This window comes from Stomoxys calcitrans, chromosome 1 (genome assembly GCF_963082655.1).
Source record: "Stomoxys calcitrans chromosome 1, idStoCalc2.1, whole genome shotgun sequence".
NCBI classification, from domain to species: Eukaryota; Metazoa; Arthropoda; class Insecta; order Diptera; family Muscidae; genus Stomoxys; species Stomoxys calcitrans.
The window spans coordinates 76,724,398-76,744,702 of record NC_081552.1 but is presented as its reverse complement, the minus strand read 5'-3'; the positions used below and the strand labels follow the sequence as shown (position 1 = coordinate 76,744,702).

The window sequence follows — 20,305 nt, the reverse complement described above, 5'->3', positions numbered from 1 at the left end:
CCAATTCATTAAAAACAACTGATTTTATAGACGGAAAACAGCTGTTTCCAATGAATTGACAAACGAATCAAGTGCCAAAAAGAAAAAAATTTTATTACTCTAAGGTGTAAGTTCTTTCAATAATTTTTAATGGAATCGGAAACATTTAGACCCAACATCACTGTTATGACTGCCCATTTTTGGAAAAGTCTAGAGCGAAAGCACTCAACTGTTTTCAATGAATTGCCGAACAAATTGAGTCACGAAAAAAAAAACAATTTAGTGATCTTGATCGTTATTGTTTAATTGAAAATTTAAGATTCAATTACAAAAATTATTGAATCAATTAATTTTTTAATTAAACATTTCAAAAATTGCAGATTAAAAAAAAATCAATTAATTTTTTTAATGAAAATTGCCTACGTTTCATTCACGATCGTAATTGAAAAAAATCCGAATTCAATTAAAAAATTATTGATCCAACTAATTTTTTAATTGAAAACATTGTTATTTTCAATTAAAATTTTAATTGAAAAAATGTTCGTGATATATTTTCTGTGCGTGGAAAACCCAAAAATGAAATGGCAAAATAAACATATGCCGCTATCTTACGTGGTGGGTGGACCTTATTAACAACAAATTCTTTTCATAATTAAAAATAAAACTTTTTTGTTTTTCTAACATTGAAAAATGGGTTTCTTTTTATTTGTGTAATTTTATCAAGAAATTCATAATTCAACATCAATATTAAAGGGGAGTATATGCATGTGTGCATAATACTAGTTAAGTTATTAAAAGTTAATATCGTATTCAAACATTGTACTCATGTGTGTATATGCATAGACCGCCTTCAATTGTTCTTCCATTCTTCTGATGCGGACCATTATGTTTGATTCTTTGTACGATTTTAGTAATAATACTAATGACTATGTATATATATCTGTGTGTGTGTGTGGGTGAGTGTTATATACGTTTATATGCATGCACATGGGTGGATTTAAGTACAGTATCTTTATTTTCTTTTAACAAATAATTATATAAACAATTTGTTTGTTTAAAACTAAAAAATATGTATGTGTATTAATATTTTATATAAGCTTTGCTATAAGGAAATTAAAAGATATTGTAAATTAATGATAAAAACTAAGGTTTTCTAATTAAACTCACGGTAAAAATTAAACAAAAATTCAAATATATGCAATTTCTTTAGAAACATTTATGTTTTATAAAAACAAATCACGCTTTTTGTTGGATTTTCTAATGCTAGTTTTCACTTTCCTCTTAATTATGTTGTGGTTACTTATAATTTCGAATTATATTCCATTTTGCTTAGTTTCACAAAATCTGTCCCCATGGCTAAGTACAAATTGAAGAGAACAAATAAAACAAAGGAGGAGAATGAGTCTCTCATTGCTGTTTAGACTATGGCGTTAATTAATATGCGCTCTTCTGTCATGACGGCAACTGAGGGAACTCGGTAATTTGGCTTCTTAGTTTATAAGGAGGGCTTGTAGTCTTGCTGTGATGTGGGGGTGTGTGGCTGTAATGATGCCGGTGATGCTATGAATATAGTTCCTTAAGTTTAGTACATAAGTTGCCTAACAAAGTGCAGCGGGTGCTCAAGAAGGAGAAGAACAAGTACGCGGAGGTGTAGACTGTGAATATTACTAGTGAGGGTATTATGATTAGCTTAAATAATGTGCAATTATGATCAAAATGACAGACTTCGAAGGTTTGTCGTAACCACAAACACTATTCACTTGAGCATTCGTTATCGTTTGCACGATTCCCTTGGGAGTTCCTGGAAATTTTGTTGTCTGTTTTAAATTTTTCTTGTTTTAGTTGTTCTCCATCTTCTTCTTCTTCCTCTGCAGGCGGTGTATTGAGATCATTTTCAAACTCATCCAAATCATTATCATTAATATCGGATGGCACGGGCCGCCACGAATCAAACTGCTCCATATTAAAAGATGTTGGTATGTCAGTTCCTGTGATATCACCCAGGCGAGCTCTTAAACGCTGTGATATACCTTCCAATTCGGTAAATTTACGCTTAATAGCTTGTCCCAAATTTAAATGGGTTAAATCTAGGGTTTGCTCAAATTGATCTATAACCGCATCAACTGATGCCGATTGACCTTCGGCAATAGCGGCAGCACCAGTAGCTGCTGTACCCGTGGCTTGAGGCCTGCTACTCGTTGAAGCTACAGGAAGGTTGACGGCGCCCCCCTGTATTGGTATATCTTCTAAGGGCTGACAACGGATTTCTAATAGGCCATTTATGCGTCCATTAAAATCGACAATATTGAAGCGACCAGCAATGTGCAAACCTTTGCTAAAGGCAGTAAGATCAAGTGCTGCAAATCCCATGATAGCATCTTCCATAGGTGTGGGTTGGTTGCGCCCTTGTAATATGTCCAATGCTGATTTCTTCCAGACTTTCAAAATAAACCGTTTCTGTGGCTAAAATGAGAACAAAAAAGCGTTGGTAAGAACACAAAGAAGTGATAAAAAAATGCAGGTACGAGAACGCAGCTTGTTGTCGAAGCCGAGATGTAGGGTAACTTAGACAGACTACTAGTCATCCAGGCAAGGCATAACTACAAGTGCCACACGGGTTGGATTAAAATCTAATATAATACTGTGGCTTCAACTGCAATAACCAGAAGGCTCTGAACAGGAAGGAGTGAGAAGAAATAGGACAAGATGACCGTTCTGAGCGATTTTGATAACAGATTCCCTAGGTCCCGTGGGTTGCCCATTTGGGGGCATACTGAGTGATGATGGAACCCGGAAGTATGTGAAAAGGCCTTTTCCTACACGGATGGCATTGTCATCATGTTGGGTGACCATTTTTTCTTTATTGTGACGTTTTTTTCTCTGCTGGGTATGATGCTGAATTCCTTACCCGACCTGATGCTGAATTCCTAACCCGACCTAACGCCTACAACATGAGAGAGTAACAAGAATAAACCTGTTGGAAGCTGTTGATACTGTGGGAAGGCAACGAATATGCGTCGCGAAGGACTTTGTGATGAAAACCTTTTTTGTTGACGTCGCATAGTGGGCTAAACGCAAGCAAATTGAAAAGAGGTCCAAAACTTTTTACTTGTTGTTCTGAGTAATAAACTTTTCTAGAGATTTATAGAGGATGGCATATGCTTTCAAGGAAGTGGCGTTGTTTGTCTATATCTTTAACACGGGGTAAGATACAGGGAGTCAAAATTAAACACTTTCCACTTTTTCAAGCATGAAGGGGCTATAACTTTTTATCTTTTTATCGCTTTATAAACGTTCGTATTATGGATCCATAAGTGCAATTTGGGTACTACATATACTTGGCAGCTATATCCAAATCTGAACCGTTATCTAACAAATTCAGCAGCTTATTATAACAATTTGCAAAATATTGGTTGATTAGTCTGCTTGCAATGGCTATGAAAGTGAAAATCGGGCGTGCATATATGTGGGATATATATCTAAATCTGAACCGATTTTTATAAAATTCATTCAAATTCAAAATTGAAGAGTCTTAAAAAAATAGTCTCGAGTCAAATTTCGGTTGGTTGATAGATGTGCTCAACAAAGCAACTTTAGTAAAAAATCGGGCGAAATATTTATGGTAGCTAATTTCTCTCGTATAACGCACAATAAGGCATTAATTTTTGAAAATCATGCAATTTGGTCTTGTACGTCAAAAGTTATAATATAAGCTATGCTAAAAATGCTTAATTTTGACACCCTGTGCCACTACAGGGTGTCTTATTTTCAAAAAATTAAAATACAATATGCCTTCTGCAATTTTTTCAATTTTCAATCGGAGCACATTTGTGGGTTTCATCGAATTTTGGCCACATTTCACCATTTCATTCATTTTATTATACCCACCACCGAAGGATGGGGGTATATTCATCTTGTCATTCCGTTTGCACATCGAAACACATCGAAATATCCATTTCCTACCCTATAAAGTATATATATTCTTGATCAGCGTAAAAATCTAAGACGATCTAGACATGTCCGTCCGTCTGTCTGTTGAAATCACGCTGCAGTCTTTAGAAATAGAGATATTGAGCTGAAATTTTGCACAGATTTTTTTTTTGTTTATAAGCAGGTTAAGTTCGAAGATGGACTATATCGGACTATATCTTGATATAGCCCCCATATAGACCGATCCGACGATTTAGGGTCTTAGGCCCATAAAAGCCACATTTATTATCCGATTTTGTTGAAATTTGGGGCAGTGAGTTGTGTTAGGCCCTTCGACATCCTTCGTCAATTTAGCTCAGATCGGTCCAGATTTGGATATAGCTGCCATATAGACCGATCCTCCGAGTTAGGGTCTTAGGCCCATAAAAGCCACATTTATTATCCGATTTCGCTGAAATTTGGGACAGTGAGTTGTCTTAGGCCCTTCGACTTTCTTCGTTAAATTCGCCCAGATCGGTTCAGATTTGGATATAGCTGGCATATAGATCGATCCTCCGATTTAAAATGTAAGGCCCATAAAAGCCACATTCATTATCCGATTTTGCTGAAATTTGGGACAGTGAGTTGTGTTAGGCCCTTTGATATATTTCTTCAATTTGGTCCAGATCGGTTCAGATTTGGATATAGCTGCCATATAGACCGATTTCTTGACTTATGGTTTTGGGCCCATAAAATGCTCATTCATTGTCCGATGTCGCCGAAATTTGGAACAGTGAGTTAAGTTAAGCGCCTTGATATGCTTCTGCAATATCGCACAGATCGGTCCAGATTTGGATAGCTGCCATATAGACCAATCTCACGATTTAAGGTTTAGGGCCCATAGAAGAGGCATTTATTGTCCGATTTCGCCGAAATTTGGGACAGTGCTTTGTGTTAGGTTCTTCGACATGTTTATGCAACTTGGCCCAAATCGGTCCAGATTTGGATATAGCTGCCATGTAGACCGATATCTCGATTTAAAGTCTTGGTCCCATAAAAGGCGTATTTATAATCCGATTACACTGAAATTTGACACAGTGACTTATGTTCGGCTTTTTTACATCCGTGTCGTATATAGTTCAGATCGGTATGAGGTATATGAGTATAAGGTATGAAATTTTTACCGAATTTTGATGAAAGGTGGTTTACATATATACCCGAGGTGGTGGCTATCCAAAGTTCGGCCCGGCCGAACTTAACGCCTTTTTACTTGTTGATCAAACATCGCCCACTCGTGCTTTACATTGAAAGATTTGAAAATTTTCAAGTTTTCATAATACAAAAATCAATATTAAAATCTAATATAATACTATCACTAAAATAAATAACTGGCAAATTTATTGAGCTTAAAAAAATGTTATTTAAAAGAGTTAGTAACATAGTCTAACGCACAATTATCCGTTCAAACACCAAGAAAAAGCAGCAAGTGTGAGATATCATCAGTGATGAAAACGAATTCAATTGAGTTGCCTATAAGAAATGTTGGATTAGCTAGCTAAGACTTAAAAGTTTGTTGACATACAAAGAGATGTTTTTAAGACTAGTAGGAAGAGTATTCCATAGCCTTGACAAGCGTACTACAAATGATCTTTCAAATAAAACATGATTGAAACTTTCAGTACGAATATGAGGAAGAAGGTAACTGGGTTCACGGTACTTAAGGATGTTGAAGAAACAGCAGAGGCATCTACTATTGAGAAAGTGCTCAAAAGAACATCCAAGTAATTGTTTCGCTAAGTTTCTTTCATTTCATTTCCGCCCATAGTGCGGCGCAATCCGAGTTGAGGGCGTGGGTCACGAATGCGCATGCAACCCTGTGGAACAGCGAAATGGTCGGTAGGACGGCGAAAATCATAAAGGGAAATCCAGATCGTGAGAGGATATTACTGAAAGAAAGTAAGAAGGAGGTCAGTATAGCTCTCAGTATTATAACGGCCCACATAGGATTACAAGCTCACTTATGTAAAATCGGTGTGGCAAATGATAGCATGTGTAGGGCATGCGGGGAATATGATGAGATGTTGGAGCATTTCCTATGTCACCGCTCGGCTTTCGGGGCTAACAGATACTTACTTTTCAAACTAACCTAACTTAAAAATCTGTCCCCTTCTGTAAAGCAGGTACCAAATGGTGCCAAGAATAAGAATAACAATACATCGGAAATCATTAAGTCGATAGCAGACAACATGCTACGGCTTGATACCACCACCGCAGCTGTTGGGTATTGGGGTCTTTTGTAAGCCTACTCCCGGGCTCTAGATCTGCCGCTATCATTGAGTTACAGGAAAATTTTTGCATAGCGAAATAACAAAACGTCCGCTCCACTCAACGGTTCAATCAATAATACAATACATCAGATAATTCACTTGTTGTCCGTTAGAAAACTAGAATGCTAAGCCGTTAACAAATAAAACGATAGAGCCATTAAACTTAGCTAACAACATTTTTAATCACCAAAGCTCAATTCTATTGGGTTGCCCAAAAAGTAATTGCGGATTTTTTATATAGTCGGCGTTGACAAATTTTTTCACAGCTTGTGACTCTGTAATTGCATTCTTTCTTCTGTCAGTTATCAGCTGCTACTTTTAGCTTGCTTTAGAAAAAAATTGTAAAAAAAGTATATTTGATTAAAGTTCATTCTAAGTTTTATTAAAAATGCATTTACTTTCTTTTAAAAAATCCGCAATTACTTTTTGGGCAACCCAATAGTAAAATAGATGTTAACCGAGCAAGTAATACGAAGCAAAACTGATTATGAACAAAGGGAATAAGTGATACAAAATGAGAATGATTACAGAGTTATATTAAATATAAGTAGCAAATAAAAGGATTATGAAAGGATACAAAAACATAGTAGTAAAATTTAACATAAATGTAAATTCAACTAAAAAATCAAAGAATAATCGATCTGTTCATCAACATCCCGGGCCGGCCTGAAACACTGTTTCAGTACTGAGGAAGCCTTACCACCTTGGATAGGGATCATCTCACCATGGGCCGTCTTCAGCTTGACTACTTGGATTAGCCCATCCTTACCGGGAAATGTCTCAACAACTCGATCTTTGTTTCATGTGGCTGGAGGAGTGGTGTATTCCTTCACGAGAACGATGTTGGCAATTTCAATGTTGGGTCGAGTTATTGTACTCTTGGCTCCATGGCTTCCAGAAGCCTTGGTACATCGATTGAATGTGTTGCCAGTAATCAAGGCGATTGACGTTAATATTAGTAAGATCTTTCTCTGGCGCCATCGTTCTCTAAATCAAAAAAGGGAATGGAGATAGATATTCTGTCTGCGAGTTGGAACAGAACCTCAATGGTTGTGAGTTAACTAAAGCTTCTATCTTTGCGAATAACGTTCGCATTTGCTCGAAAGTCAGGATAGTGTCACCAAGGACTCGTTTCGAATAAAGTTTAACAGAACGTACTGCCGATTCTCAGATACCGTCCCAATGAGGGGAGTACGGTGGTATGAGATTCCACTTTTGTCAGAGATAGTGAAACTCAAGAGTTTTGTTCATCAGACAGGAGATATTGATTCATTTCATTCAATTTCCGTTTGGCACCCACAAAGTTTTTCCCATTATCGCTGAATATGCTGGAACATTTACCTCGACGTGCCATAAATATCCGCAATGTGGCCGGGAAACAATGGGTGGTCAAATCACTTACTAGCTCGATGTGTATGTGAGAGGTTACCACACAAGAAAATGAATACAGTGCCACACCTAAGTATTGGCACAACCACCAATTTTTAACTTGACCGCTATTTTTTTTTTGCCCCGACCCGTTACTTAACTTATGCAGAAATTTTTATTCCAAATTTTTTTAAACTTTTTTATATTTTATTTAACAAAAAAATAACGCGATTTCATCGCACAAAAGTATTGGCACATGTATATGTTCTGCAATATTTGTTTCTAATTTTTGCCAGTTGGCAACTCTTTTCGCAAAAATATTGATTCTTAAAATTGTTTACCGTGCTGCTTTGTTCGTTGCAATTGGTTTCTAAATTATCTATCGCGTTGTTTTACCGTTAATTTAAGTTTTTTGTTAAAAGAATAAAATTTAATGCAGAAAATACAAAAAATGGCCCCAAAGCAAAAAAGAAACGACTGTATCTGAGCGAAAAATTATAATGCACCTTCACAGCCAAGGAAAATCGTTTGCTCAGATCGGCCAAATGATGGACAGAAGCCGTTTCAAAAGCTCTGGGCGTCCCCGAGTTTTAAGTGACCGGGACCGTCAAAAGATAGTGCGAGAAATTCAAAAGGACCAAAAAAAATATATCAACTCAATTAACAGCTGAAGTTCAAGGAGAGACTGGAAAGAAAATTCATCCCATGACGATCAGAAGAGTGCTCCATGAGGCCGATACAACAACCAATCCCATGGCAGCCGGTTGTACGTACCGGATTGACCCGATGAAGTCCTTCATCGACAACAACAACAACATGAGGCCGATTACAGTGCCAGAGTTGTTAGGCATAAACCGCTTATTTATTTAAAGAACCAGAAGCGCCTCGCCTACGAAAGATAATATGTGAGCTGACCGAATAGCTTCTGGGACCAAGTGCTATTCTCGGATGAGAGTAAGTACAACATTTTCCGTTCTGATGGCCGCTCTACTGTATGGAAATATGAAAAAAAATCTTGCGCCTACAGTCAAACACGGTGAAGGAGGAGTTATGGTATGGGGTTGCATGTCGTCTGCAGGGGTCGGTAAGCTGGTCTTCATCGAAGACATTTTGGACAAAATAGTATATTTAAATATTTTCAAGGAAAATGTAAAAAAAGCGCAGAAAAACTGAATCTACCGAGGTCATTTATATTTCAACAGGACAATGACCCCAAACATTCTGCTCATGATGTGCGTATGTGGCTAATAATGAATATCGCACATGTCCTGCCACATCCTCCGCAATCTACGGACAGCATTTGTGGGAGGAACTGGATAGATGTGTAAAAAGGTCGGAAATTTCCTATAAGTCCGAACTTAAGCAGGCAGAAGAATGGCAAAAAAGGGAAGAAAACTACGAGAAATTAGTGCATTCCATGCCAAACCATTTGGACGCAGTGATCAAGCAAAAGGGCTTTCCCACAAAGTATTAATTAGACTAAAATTTTTAGATATTTAAGATAAATAGAAGTGTGTCAATACTTTTGTGCGATGAAATCGCGTTATTTTTTTGTTAAATAAAATATAAAAAAGTTAAAAAAATTTTTTGGAATAAAATTTTGTGCATTACTTAAGTAACAACATGGGTTCTTTCGGAAAAATATTTTTTGAGTAGACTGAAAAATAGCGGTCATGTTAAAAATTGATGGTTGTGCTAATACTTATGTGTGGCACTGTATATAGCCTTAAGACGTCTTGGCGTTTCTGCCTTGTACAATTTTAAAGTAAATAGACCTGCATAGTCACAGCCGGAACGGATATGCTTGTTGTACATGTACCGAGGGCAAGTCAGACATCTTCTGATGTTGGTTTTGACGTGAGCGTCGAAAGCATTTCAGCACTGATGTGTAATTTTTCGTATTAGATTTCTGACCCCAAGAATCCAATATTTCTGGCGAACAATGACAAAAAGTACTGATACTCCAGGGGGAAAATTTGTAGCATGTTATTCAAGCAAGATAAGTTGAGTTATTCTATGCTCCTTAAGCAAAATGATAGGGTGTTGAATGTCTTCCATTAGAAGTGAGATGCTGATTCATCCATCAACTCTAATTAATCCGTTTTATCCAAAAAGGTGAGATTTCAAAAGTTTTAGTTTGGAATCGTTCTTAATGGACGTACCTCGATGCGGGCAGTTCCTTTTGTCCACAAAGATGCTCTAAGCTAGATGAAGGCAAACGATTCTGGCCAAATTCAATTTCTCAAAAGTCAAATAAGAAGTCGTAGGTCGTTTCTTAGATTTCATGGTAATAACGAAGCGAAGAAAATATGCAGGATTAATTTATTCAAAGACGATACTTTGTCAACTAGGTTTTGCAAAGGATGTACAACTGCTGTAGAAGCTGTTGTCAAGACGATAGAACTTGTTTTAATTACGGAATGAAATTCTGGATCTTGATCGGACGAATGAAAAGTTGATTCTTGTTGCTTAAATAGATCTGGATCATGTAGCCAGTTGGGGCCCTACCACCACAATTCGAACTCCAGAAGGTGTTCAGCCAGTAAGTCGCGAGAGGCGGAATCTGCAGGGTTTTCTTTCGAACCAACATGTCTCTAGATACTGCGAGGTACGGTATCCAAAATTTCCGAAGTCCGGTTAGCAACAAATGATTTCAGTTTAATAGGTTGGAGTGCCAATTACGATAGAACGATTGAAGAGTGACACCAAGCTGAGAATTCTATATTGCTTGGTGCCAACGATTTTGCGATTGTCTTTATCAGCCTGGTGAGAAGCAGCGCACCACACAACTCCAAACGTGGTAAAGATAACTGCTTCAGAGCTGCAACACGAGTTTTGGACGCGATGATTGTGACCTTCATGTCTCCATTTTCATCCGTAGAACGACAATAAACAGGATTCACTGAATAAGCTGGCATAATTTTTTTTTAATTTTTGGCAGTACATGGCATTGAAATGGCATGGAAATGTGTAACCAGTTGATCAGGCTCCTCACGCCACAATATTCGTTGTAGTTCCTATGATACATTGCTATCCAAATTTGTATAAACATTTTAACAATGTCCGCAGAAAATACATGTTAAAAAAATGAAAAACCTAAACAATCTGCAAATAAGTTTCGTTGTAGCTTGCCGTTAAGAGATGCTGCCTCAACATGTTCAAACTATAGACATACACCTAAGCCAGTGATCGGCTTGTTGTGCGCTCTAAAAACTATAAAGTTACTCCTAAAAAGAAAATTTTTAGTAAGGAATTCCGTGCTACTTACAAAATCCTGAATTGTTTTCAATACCACTCCCCTAAGTTGGTTCATGTCTGATATTGTCTCCACTTAAGTGCCGGTATCTGTTGGACGCGAATGCCGGGCAGTGACAAAAGAAAATCCCTAATTGCTTTCCACATCACGCCCCTAATTTGTTTCATATCTGGTATTGTGTACCCACCTAAGTGCCGGTGTCTGTTAGCCGCGAAAGCCGGGCAATGACATAGGAAATTCTCCAACATCGCATCATGTTCCCCACATGTTATCACTTGCCGCACCGTTTTTGCATAAGTGAGGTCGTACTCCTATATATCCCGTTATGATACGGAATGTTATACTGACCTCCTTCTTACTTCCTTTCAGTAATAGCCTCGTCTTCTCATGATCCGGATCTCCCCATAGAATTTTCGTCGTCCTACCGTCAGTTTCACTATTCCAAAGTGGGAGTTCTTCGCCCACGCCCTTAACTCGGATTACGTCGACGCGAAAGGCTTCGGGTTACTGCCAAATCGTCTGCTCTTTCGTATCCTCTTACTTCGCTATGGCCCGCCGCCTAAACGATACGGATCGTACCAACTTCAGAGAAGGCGTTAATCTCCTTATTAAATACACTTTGGACAGACAATCTGGTTTTCGACCTCTACATAACTGTACAACTGCTGTAATTGATTTGACGGAGGAAATTCGATCGAATTTGGATTATGGATATATACTCTTGTCTGGTATTATTAGATCATTCTAAGGAGTTTGGTTGTGGTGATCACTATATCCTATGCAGGAAGCTTACATTTTTTTAAATTTTCGAATACTGCAATAGCGCAACAGAAGATAATATATCAGAAGAAAGTAGAAGTCATTGTGTAAAATTTTAGACAAATCGAATAAGAATTGCGCCCTTTAGGTGCTCAAAAAGTAAAATAGGGAGATCGTTTTATAGGGGAGCTGTATTAGGCTATAAACGATTCAGACCATAATTTACACTTATGTTGAAGGTTATGGGAGAAGTCGTTATACAAAAATTCACCCATTTAGATAATAATTGCGCCCTATAGAGGCTTAAAAAGTCAAGATACCAGATCGGTTATAGACCGATTTGAACCATACTTTGCACAGTTTTGAAAATCATAACGAAACACGTGATGCAAAATTTCAGCGAAATCGGATAGGATTTGCACCACCTAAATGCTCAAAAAGTCAAGGTTTATATGATAGCTATATCAGGTTATGCTCCGATTTCACTCCCTACTCGGCACAGTTGTTGAAAGTCATAAACAAACACCTCATGCAAAACTTCAGCCAAATCGGATAAAAATTGCGCCCTTTAGTGGCTCAAGAAGTCAAGATCCAAGACAGCTATATCAAAACATGCACCGATATGGCCCATTGGTATTTGTGCAAAATTTCAAGCGGCTAGCTTTACCTCTTCGATCAAGATTATATATACTTTATGGGGTCTAAGATGAATATTTCGAGGAGTTACAAACAGAAGTCACATACGGTAATTAAAAGATGTAAATCGTGTCGTATGTGCATCTATTAATAAATACAAATACAAAAGACGTTAACACTCGACGTTCTTGTGTTAACACCACACGCGAAGACGTCGTGAGAGAAATTTTAATTTAAGAAGTTTAAGAAAATTCTTCTCATAAAATGTAAAAACGGCGTTCTTTAAGTCGCAATGAAGTAAAACAAAATGGTCGAGGTGTTTAGTAAAATTACATTAATTTGAATATTGCTGACATAGTGTCGTGAATAGCCTCCCTAAGTTTTATTCTTTATTATTACTCCTTTTCTTATATTTGATCTCTTTGTATGTGTGTGTAATATTTCGGTTTTGTTCCATTCTTATAAAATTCCTTTTGTTTTGACATATTGAAGATGATAGTTTTTAAGAGAGAGCCTTGCGTTATCATTCAACCTGTTCGGTCGTAAAATTTGATTGTTAAAAGCTTCACTTTAAAATTTACAAGTCGGAGTTTTAATTTCGAAAGGCCATTCTAGTGACAATTTCAGAAGTGAGATCAACTCGTTTTATAAGCGTAAATTTAAAAACGAGCCCTCGTGCGTGAAATGAAAGACGTAGTTAGTTTGTGCAAACGTGGAAGCACGACGAAAAACTAATTGAAAGTGTCCACGAAGGTGCTGGGGGATTACGGCGTCTAAAACGAAAAAAAAAAAACTACAAGGAAAACGTAGTGATAATGGAAGCCTTAAATAAAAGTAAAGACAACTGAAAGAGAATAGACTTAATCGAGCGGTTGTATAAACATCAGTTGGAAGACAAAGAACGAGTTATTCGACAGGTTACACAAAACTGCAGAACAGCACATTTCAAAGCATGACTGAACAGGAGCTTCTTCGCCAGATTTTCTTGGTTTTAGCAACGACTCATCAGTTCGAGTAACATCAACAAACGACGTTGCAGTCACAGGAGCAGTTACGACGGCATGTAATGTTCGCAGTACTTCGGTTTGTGATGTTCGACTCAACAATTCAGCTTCAGTAACGTCCAGCGGTATGGGACGAAGCGTATATTGGGCTGACGAAATGGCAAATTCAAATTTCCAACGGCTAGCGAGTAACACAAATTCTGTGTACACGAATTGCAACCCCATAGCGACAACAGTTCAATAGAACAACACATACGCAAATTTTATTCCTTCTTCTTTTGCAAACGTTTTGCAGCAGAATACACACAGACATACGATGCAACAATATGATTAAAATTCCATTCCGTTTCAACGACAATTTGCACAGGCCGATGATCGCAGCTTTCCCCCTTCATCGTCTGTTTTTCAAAACTTCGTTCCCCCTTCTCAACAGTATGTTCCGTTTTTATCGTCACCACAACAACACATGAATCCATTTCATACATGTCAACAACAATCTTTTGTTACGAACAGTGTGAAAGACATCGTATCGATATTACCATCGTTTGACCCTTCTGATAAATCCATAACTTCGTGTAAGTTTATCCAACGTATCGAGCAGCTGAAACAATCGTACAGATGGGACGATAGAGTTTTACTTTTTGCAATTCAGACGAAATTACGAGGTGTGGCAAAACTATAGATAGATTCAGGAACAGAGATTTTTAACACTTGGGATCAATTTGTCAACGTATTTTTGACAGAGTTTCCGTCTTTTTTGAATGTTGCCGAGATTCATATGAAGTTAATGAATATGCGTCGCGCGTTTGGAGAGACACCTGAAACGTTTTATTATAAAGTATTATCGATTGCAAGAAACGGTGACTAGGACGACCAATCGATTATTAAATACGTGATAAACGGTGTAAACGTTAATGACTTAAAACAAATTCTATCGGTAATGAACTTTACGAATTGTTCTGAACTTTTGAGAACAATAATGAATTATAGCAGTTACAACGAAAGTTATAACCCGAGATCGAATAACACTAATCGGAGAAATAATGATAAGGCAAAAGTGTTTCACCCAGCAAAGTGACGAAACCTAGACAAGAAATTATGTGCTACAATTGCCGTAAACCAGGTCATATATCACGTGAGTACCCTGAGCCTCAGAAGCGTTTTCGTTGTGAAATATGTTCGCGTGTTGGACATAGCACTTCGGAATGTAAGGACAAGGCGACACCACGAAATGTAGTGTGCAATCAGATTAATGACACATCTGAGGAACCGTGCCATAAAACTGTGAAAATCGGCGACATTTCCTTAGATGCATTGATAGACAGTGGTAGTGCGCGTAGCCTTATGAGGAAATCTATTGCTGTGAACCTTGGTGAGGTCGAAAAGTGCTTCGTACGTCTTGTTGGTTTTGGTGGCGGGCAATATGAGTGTTTTGAGAAAATAAATTTGAGTTTAGTAATCGATGATGTGCCAATCAAAAGTTCTGTTTTGATAATTGAGGACGATAAGCTCGCTTACGATTTATTGATAGGTAGAGACATTTTATGGTTATGACTGTCACATTCAATGTGGTCGAAGGTCGTTTACAACGTGAATGCGACTTTGCCTAGTGATTCGATCGATAAATTGAACAGTGTGATTAAAAGATTTAATGGACGTTTTGCATCTAAAACTCAGGACATTGGCAAGTGTAATATCGTTAGAATGAATATAAAGTTATCGACGGAAGTGCCCATTTGTATGAAACCTTACCGATTACCTTTCGCAAGAGGACCAATAGTGAAAGACATGAAAATGGGTTACCACCAAATTGAAGTTGATGAAACCTCGAGGCCTCTCACCGCATTTATCACTCAGGATGGACATTATGAGTTCATTCGTATGCCCTTCGGGTTAGTTAACGCCCCCTCCGTGTTTCAGGAGATGATAAATAAGGTGATTGAGATGGCGGAACCCGACACAATAATAGCGTACCTCGACGATATTATTATACCCAGTAAGACGGCTGATGATGGAATTCGAATCTTGGAAAACTTCTTACGAATATTGGAATAATGTGATTTGACTCTGCGGTTGGATAAGTGTAGTTTCCTTGGGAATGAGATTGATTTCCTTGATCACAAGATAGACGAACGTGGAATTACACCTGGAAAAACGAAATTGAAGACAATCGAAGGATATAGACAACCAGAGAACGAGACGGATGTGCGTCGATTCATGGGATTATGCGGATTTTTCCGCAAATTCGTTAAAGATTTTCAGATTATCGCCAAACCACTCACCCAGTTAACGACGAAAACCGGTAGTACGAATTTCATTTGGGGACCCGAACAAGTGACCGCATTTGAAACCTTGAAGGACAAGCTATGTGAGGAGCCAGTATTAGCGTTATATGATTGTGAAGCCATGCATGAGATTTACACAGATGCTAGCTGTGTGGGATTGGCAGGAATACTTCTTCAGTCGGCGGATGAAGGACGTTCGTGGAGGGTAGTAATGTATTTCAGTCGAGTTTGTACTGAGACAGAATCTCGATATCACAGTTACGAGCTGGAGGTATTGGCCGTGGTCGAGTCATTGGCCAGATTTCGGATATACTTGCTAGGAAAGGGATTCCGAGTAGTTACTGACTGCTCTGCTATTTCAACCATTAAAGCCAAAACGCAGATAATGCCCAGAATTGCACGGTGGTGGATGGCTCTAATGGAATACAACTTCGAGTGCATACATCGAGCGGGTAGCAGAATGGCTCACGTTGACGCCATGAGCCGAGCACCTATTGAGGAACCAATTGCTCATGTCTCTATTGCAACCGATGACTGGTTGCAAACCATGCAATTGCAGGATGAGAAATTGTCGACTATCATAAAAGTTTTACAAGGAGAGCTTAAATACGATCAAGAACAACAAATTCAAACCGATTACCAGTTGGAGAATCAAAGGCTCTATAGGAAAGGCGATGGAAAATTGTTGTTTGTTGTTCCTAAAGCGGTTAGATGTCGCATCGTTAAGTATTACCATGATGATATGGGTCATTTTGGAGTAGAGAAGACAATCCAGCGATTATCTCAAAACTTTTGGTTTCCGCGCATCAGAAAGTACGTAAAGGACTACATATCCGCCTGTGTGGAATGTTGTTTCAACAAAGTGAAAACTGGAAAGTCAGAAGCAGAAATGTACATCAGCGATCGTGACCCTGTACCATTCCAGACATTGCACGTTGATCACCTAGGCCCCTTTGTGCGCAGTAAGAAAGGCTATGTTTACATATTAGCTATCAGCGACGCATTCACCAAGTTTTTAATTGTCCGACCAGTACGGAGTACATCAACAACCCCCGTAATACAAATTTTGAATGAAGTTTCTGGATATTTTGGGTTGCCGGAGCGTGTGATTTCGGACAGAGGTACGGCGTTTACCTCTAAACAATTCGAGAATTTCTGCGCTGAATATGACATTTATCATATCAAGACAGCTGTGAGAACTCCAAGGGCGAATAGCCAAGTGGAAAGGGCCAATAGCACGATTTTGAATTATTTGAGGATATCTACAACGGATCCAAGGGATTGGGATACCTTTTTGCTCCGTGTGCAGTGGACGGTGAACTCCCAACCTAACAATACCACCGGATTTAGTCCGCACGAGTTGATCTTTAGCTTTAAACTACGAGACGTCATATAAAATAAACTTTTGGCAGCTATTATCGAAACGGAAGGTAAGGTACTAGTTGAAAGTAATCAGATCGAGGCCCAACAAAATATACACCAATGCCGTGAACAGTGGAAAGCCAGATCTGGTCAGGCACATAGCACACCAAAGCAGTATGAAGTTGACGATATTGTAGTCATACAGAACGAACTACCATCAGAGGGCGAATCTCGCAAATTGGAACCACGATTCAGAGGGCCATATGTGGTGGCCAAAGTTCTTGGTAAGGACAGATACCTATTGGAAGACATTAAGGGGATGCAAGTCAGTCAGAAGTCATTTAGTTCAGTTTACACTGCTGAGAAAATGAAGAGAAGGTGCACGATGTCTTGTCAGGATAGGCCGAGCTGTCGTGAATAGCCTCCCTAAGTTTTATTCTTTATTATTACTCCTTTTCTTATATTTGATCTCTTTGTATGTGTGTGTAATATTTCGGTTTTGTTCCATTCTTATTGAATTCCTTTTGTTTTGACATATTGAAGATGATTTTTTTTAAGAGAGAGTCTTGCGTTATCATTCAACCTGTTCGGTCGTAAAATTGGATTATTAAAAGCTTCACTTTAAAATTTACAAGTCGGAGTTTTAATTTCGAAAGGCCATTCTGGTGACAATAGTCTTTTAAGTTTTGTATCCTGTTGTTGTAGTAGTAGTAGTGTAGTAGTTTGCTGATTGATTGCTGATTGATTGCTGATTGAAGTCACGTCAAATGTGTGCGGTGATGGCATGCAAAGCTGTTGCTGTGCTATGCAGTCTTCGAAATTTATGCTGATGCCCGGCGAATGGAAATCCTCCTACAAGGCTCGGGAGGAGTACTGCCTGAAGTGTCTTGACAACTCGGGTCCTTTCCAGGCTTCAGTAGCGGGATCACTCTGCCCATCTTCCAGACTTCGCGAACTATAAGAGTGTTTAAAGGCAGGTTGAGGACAGTAGTAAGGTACTCAATTCCAGATTGATCTAGATTCTTCAGGATCAGTGTAAAGATTTCGTCGGGGCCCAACGTCTTGGATGATTTAGCGCCACCGATGACATTCGTAACTTCGCCCACGGTACATTGTGATGGCTGTCCATCAGCTCGGAGAACACGGATACGACGAATGGCTCTCCTCCTTGCCCTGTCACTCTCGGTATGCACAATAAATTGACGGTTAAACAACCTGGCGCATTTCTTCGTATCAGTCACGGTTACTTCGCCAAAACTGACTGAGGTCTTGTCATCGAGTATACCGCGGTTCGAAAGTGACTTAACAGTAGACCACAGCTTGTCTAAACTGGTATATAAGTTACATTGCTCCAAGTGTTCCAGCCACAAATTCCGCTTATGCTCGTTGACTACCCTTTTATTTCCAGGTTCAGCTCGCTGATTATGGGGTTAATGTGGTCCGTACAACGAATCCCATCACGCTCGTCTGCGAGTACCACTGCCTGCGCCGGGAAATGTCGCACTTGGGGTATTCGACCGACTGGTATAAATGGAGCGGCTGCTGCGATAATGATGTCTCGAAATTTTCTTAGGGCAACTAGCACATTCGTGGTGGGTGTCAGTTCATTGAAGCGGCGATTGGTGTACTCTGGCGTTTGGCGCTCAGAGGTTGTACCGTTTTGTATTTTAGTTTTAGGATAGGCTAACTAATCTTAAACATTTGTATGTAGTATGGACTGAGATAAGGGATTTCCATAATTAGATCATATATGTAGGGATACTGCTGTAGAAGCAAACATTGAAATGTATTGTTTATCTTATCCTAAGAGTGCATGCGTTTTATCTAATGCAGGTAGCTGGTTGACTATGTGAAAATACTCTGTATGTGGAAATAGCCTACATTTGTTGACCTCAGTTATTAAGCATTGTATAGATTTAGGATTTTAAGCATATATAGTTATTAAGGTTTGTTTGTAAGTAAAATAAATTGAGTTCTTTTTCAATCATCAACGGAGACACTTCTGTTTTCCCTGCACACTATTCGATGTGCAGGTGTACAGAGGTTAAGTCGGGTGGTCAGTCAATGGTAAGAATTATGGGGAGGTGGTCCGATCCCAAAGAAATTACGCCTTGCCAGGAAACGTCACTCAGGAGATCAGGGAAGCAATGGAAATATTTGATGACTTGCTACACCACCTCTTAATCCTAGTGGGAGTATCCTCTTTCACCGTGCAAAACGTGAAGTCTTTAATCTGCTCTGCCAAAAATATACCGCGCTGGTCGTTACCTAGGGAAGAATGCCATGAAATGTGATGCGCATTAAAGTCTCCTAGAATAAAACGATTATAGCCAGATAGTAGCCCACTTATGTCTAGCTTGTAAGTCTGGCCATTAATTGGGACAATTGGGAAATATTAGGGCTGGGATGCTGCTGTTGCGTATATCGCCGCACGGGAGAGGTCGGGGGGTCATATAGTGTAACGACGAGGACGCAGAAGGCGACGACGCTTGTGACCCACTGCTGTCCTTGTTTCCACAACACCTTCCAACATATTCAGTGTGACTATAGTCCCGAAGTGGCGTAAGGCCAGAGCAAGGTCGGAAATTTACCCACTCCATGCACCGGTTAAACCTCACCGACACCGACCGATGATGAATGTCCAGGGTCCGGGGTTCTTTTCAATCCCGGCACGGCCCATAAGTGTGTGGAGAAGACACTTCGGAATGTGCCTCTCCCATGACGAAAAAAGACGAACACATACACTGAGGCGACAGTCCTTGCCGATGATGATTCCATCGGCTCAATCCGGTGCGTACAACCGATTGCCATGGGATTGCTGTAAAATTTAGCAGCAAATTCAAATGAGAATAGTTTTGTGCCTAACCTTTAGACGAACCGCTCGGACAAATTTTAGTGTTTATACTTTATGCATGTTTATGAAACGTGAAAAGTGGCTATTATTTATAACAAGTGGTCATTTATAGTTTTTAGTATCGTCTTTGTCTGAATATGAAATCCTAAAAGTAATCCTTGAAAAAAATTATTAGAAGTTTAAGGCAAAAATCTTCAACTTTTATGTAAACACGAATATTTTTAACTTTTGTTTAGTTTTTATGTTTATAGAAATGTAGGAACAAAACTCCCGGTATTATAAAAAGCCGGGAAATGCAAAATTCTAGTAAAAAAATGTACTTTTACCAAGCTTGCCAAATTTTAGAAAAATTTGGGTTCCAGAGCACAAATACCAATACTCGGGGTACCTCTTAACGGTATATGTTGACATGGTACATTATGCATGTTTTTAAAAATCTTGTTTTGCTCTTTCTTTAGAGTCATGCAAATTCAGTTCAGTAGATTAAAAGTTATAGACTTTTTAATGTTGGAGATGGGGAAAGTGGTCAACCTGTATTAAAGATATAGACCTGATTTTTCTGAAAG

At 38.7% G+C, this 20,305-nt stretch overlaps 1 protein-coding gene across 4 annotated transcripts in view; it reads right to left on the bottom strand.

Annotated features, from left to right (window-relative positions):
• Nucleotides 1–676: 676 nt before the first annotated feature.
• LOC106086832 (uncharacterized) overlaps nt 677–20,305 on the bottom strand; it is a 109,859-nt gene continuing 90,230 nt past the window's right edge. For 2 of the 4 annotated variants that reach the window (XM_059361201.1, XM_013251644.2), the window contains one exon: nt 677–2,442. In XM_059361201.1, coding sequence (XP_059217184.1) covers nt 1,732–2,442 — 711 coding nt within the window. In that variant the 3' untranslated portion in view covers nt 677–1,731. Of the gene's footprint in view, nt 2,443–5,250; nt 5,419–5,470; nt 5,835–20,305 lie in introns of those variants that run through there. The other 2 variants (XR_009396647.1, XM_059361202.1) reach the window with 2 other exon arrangements.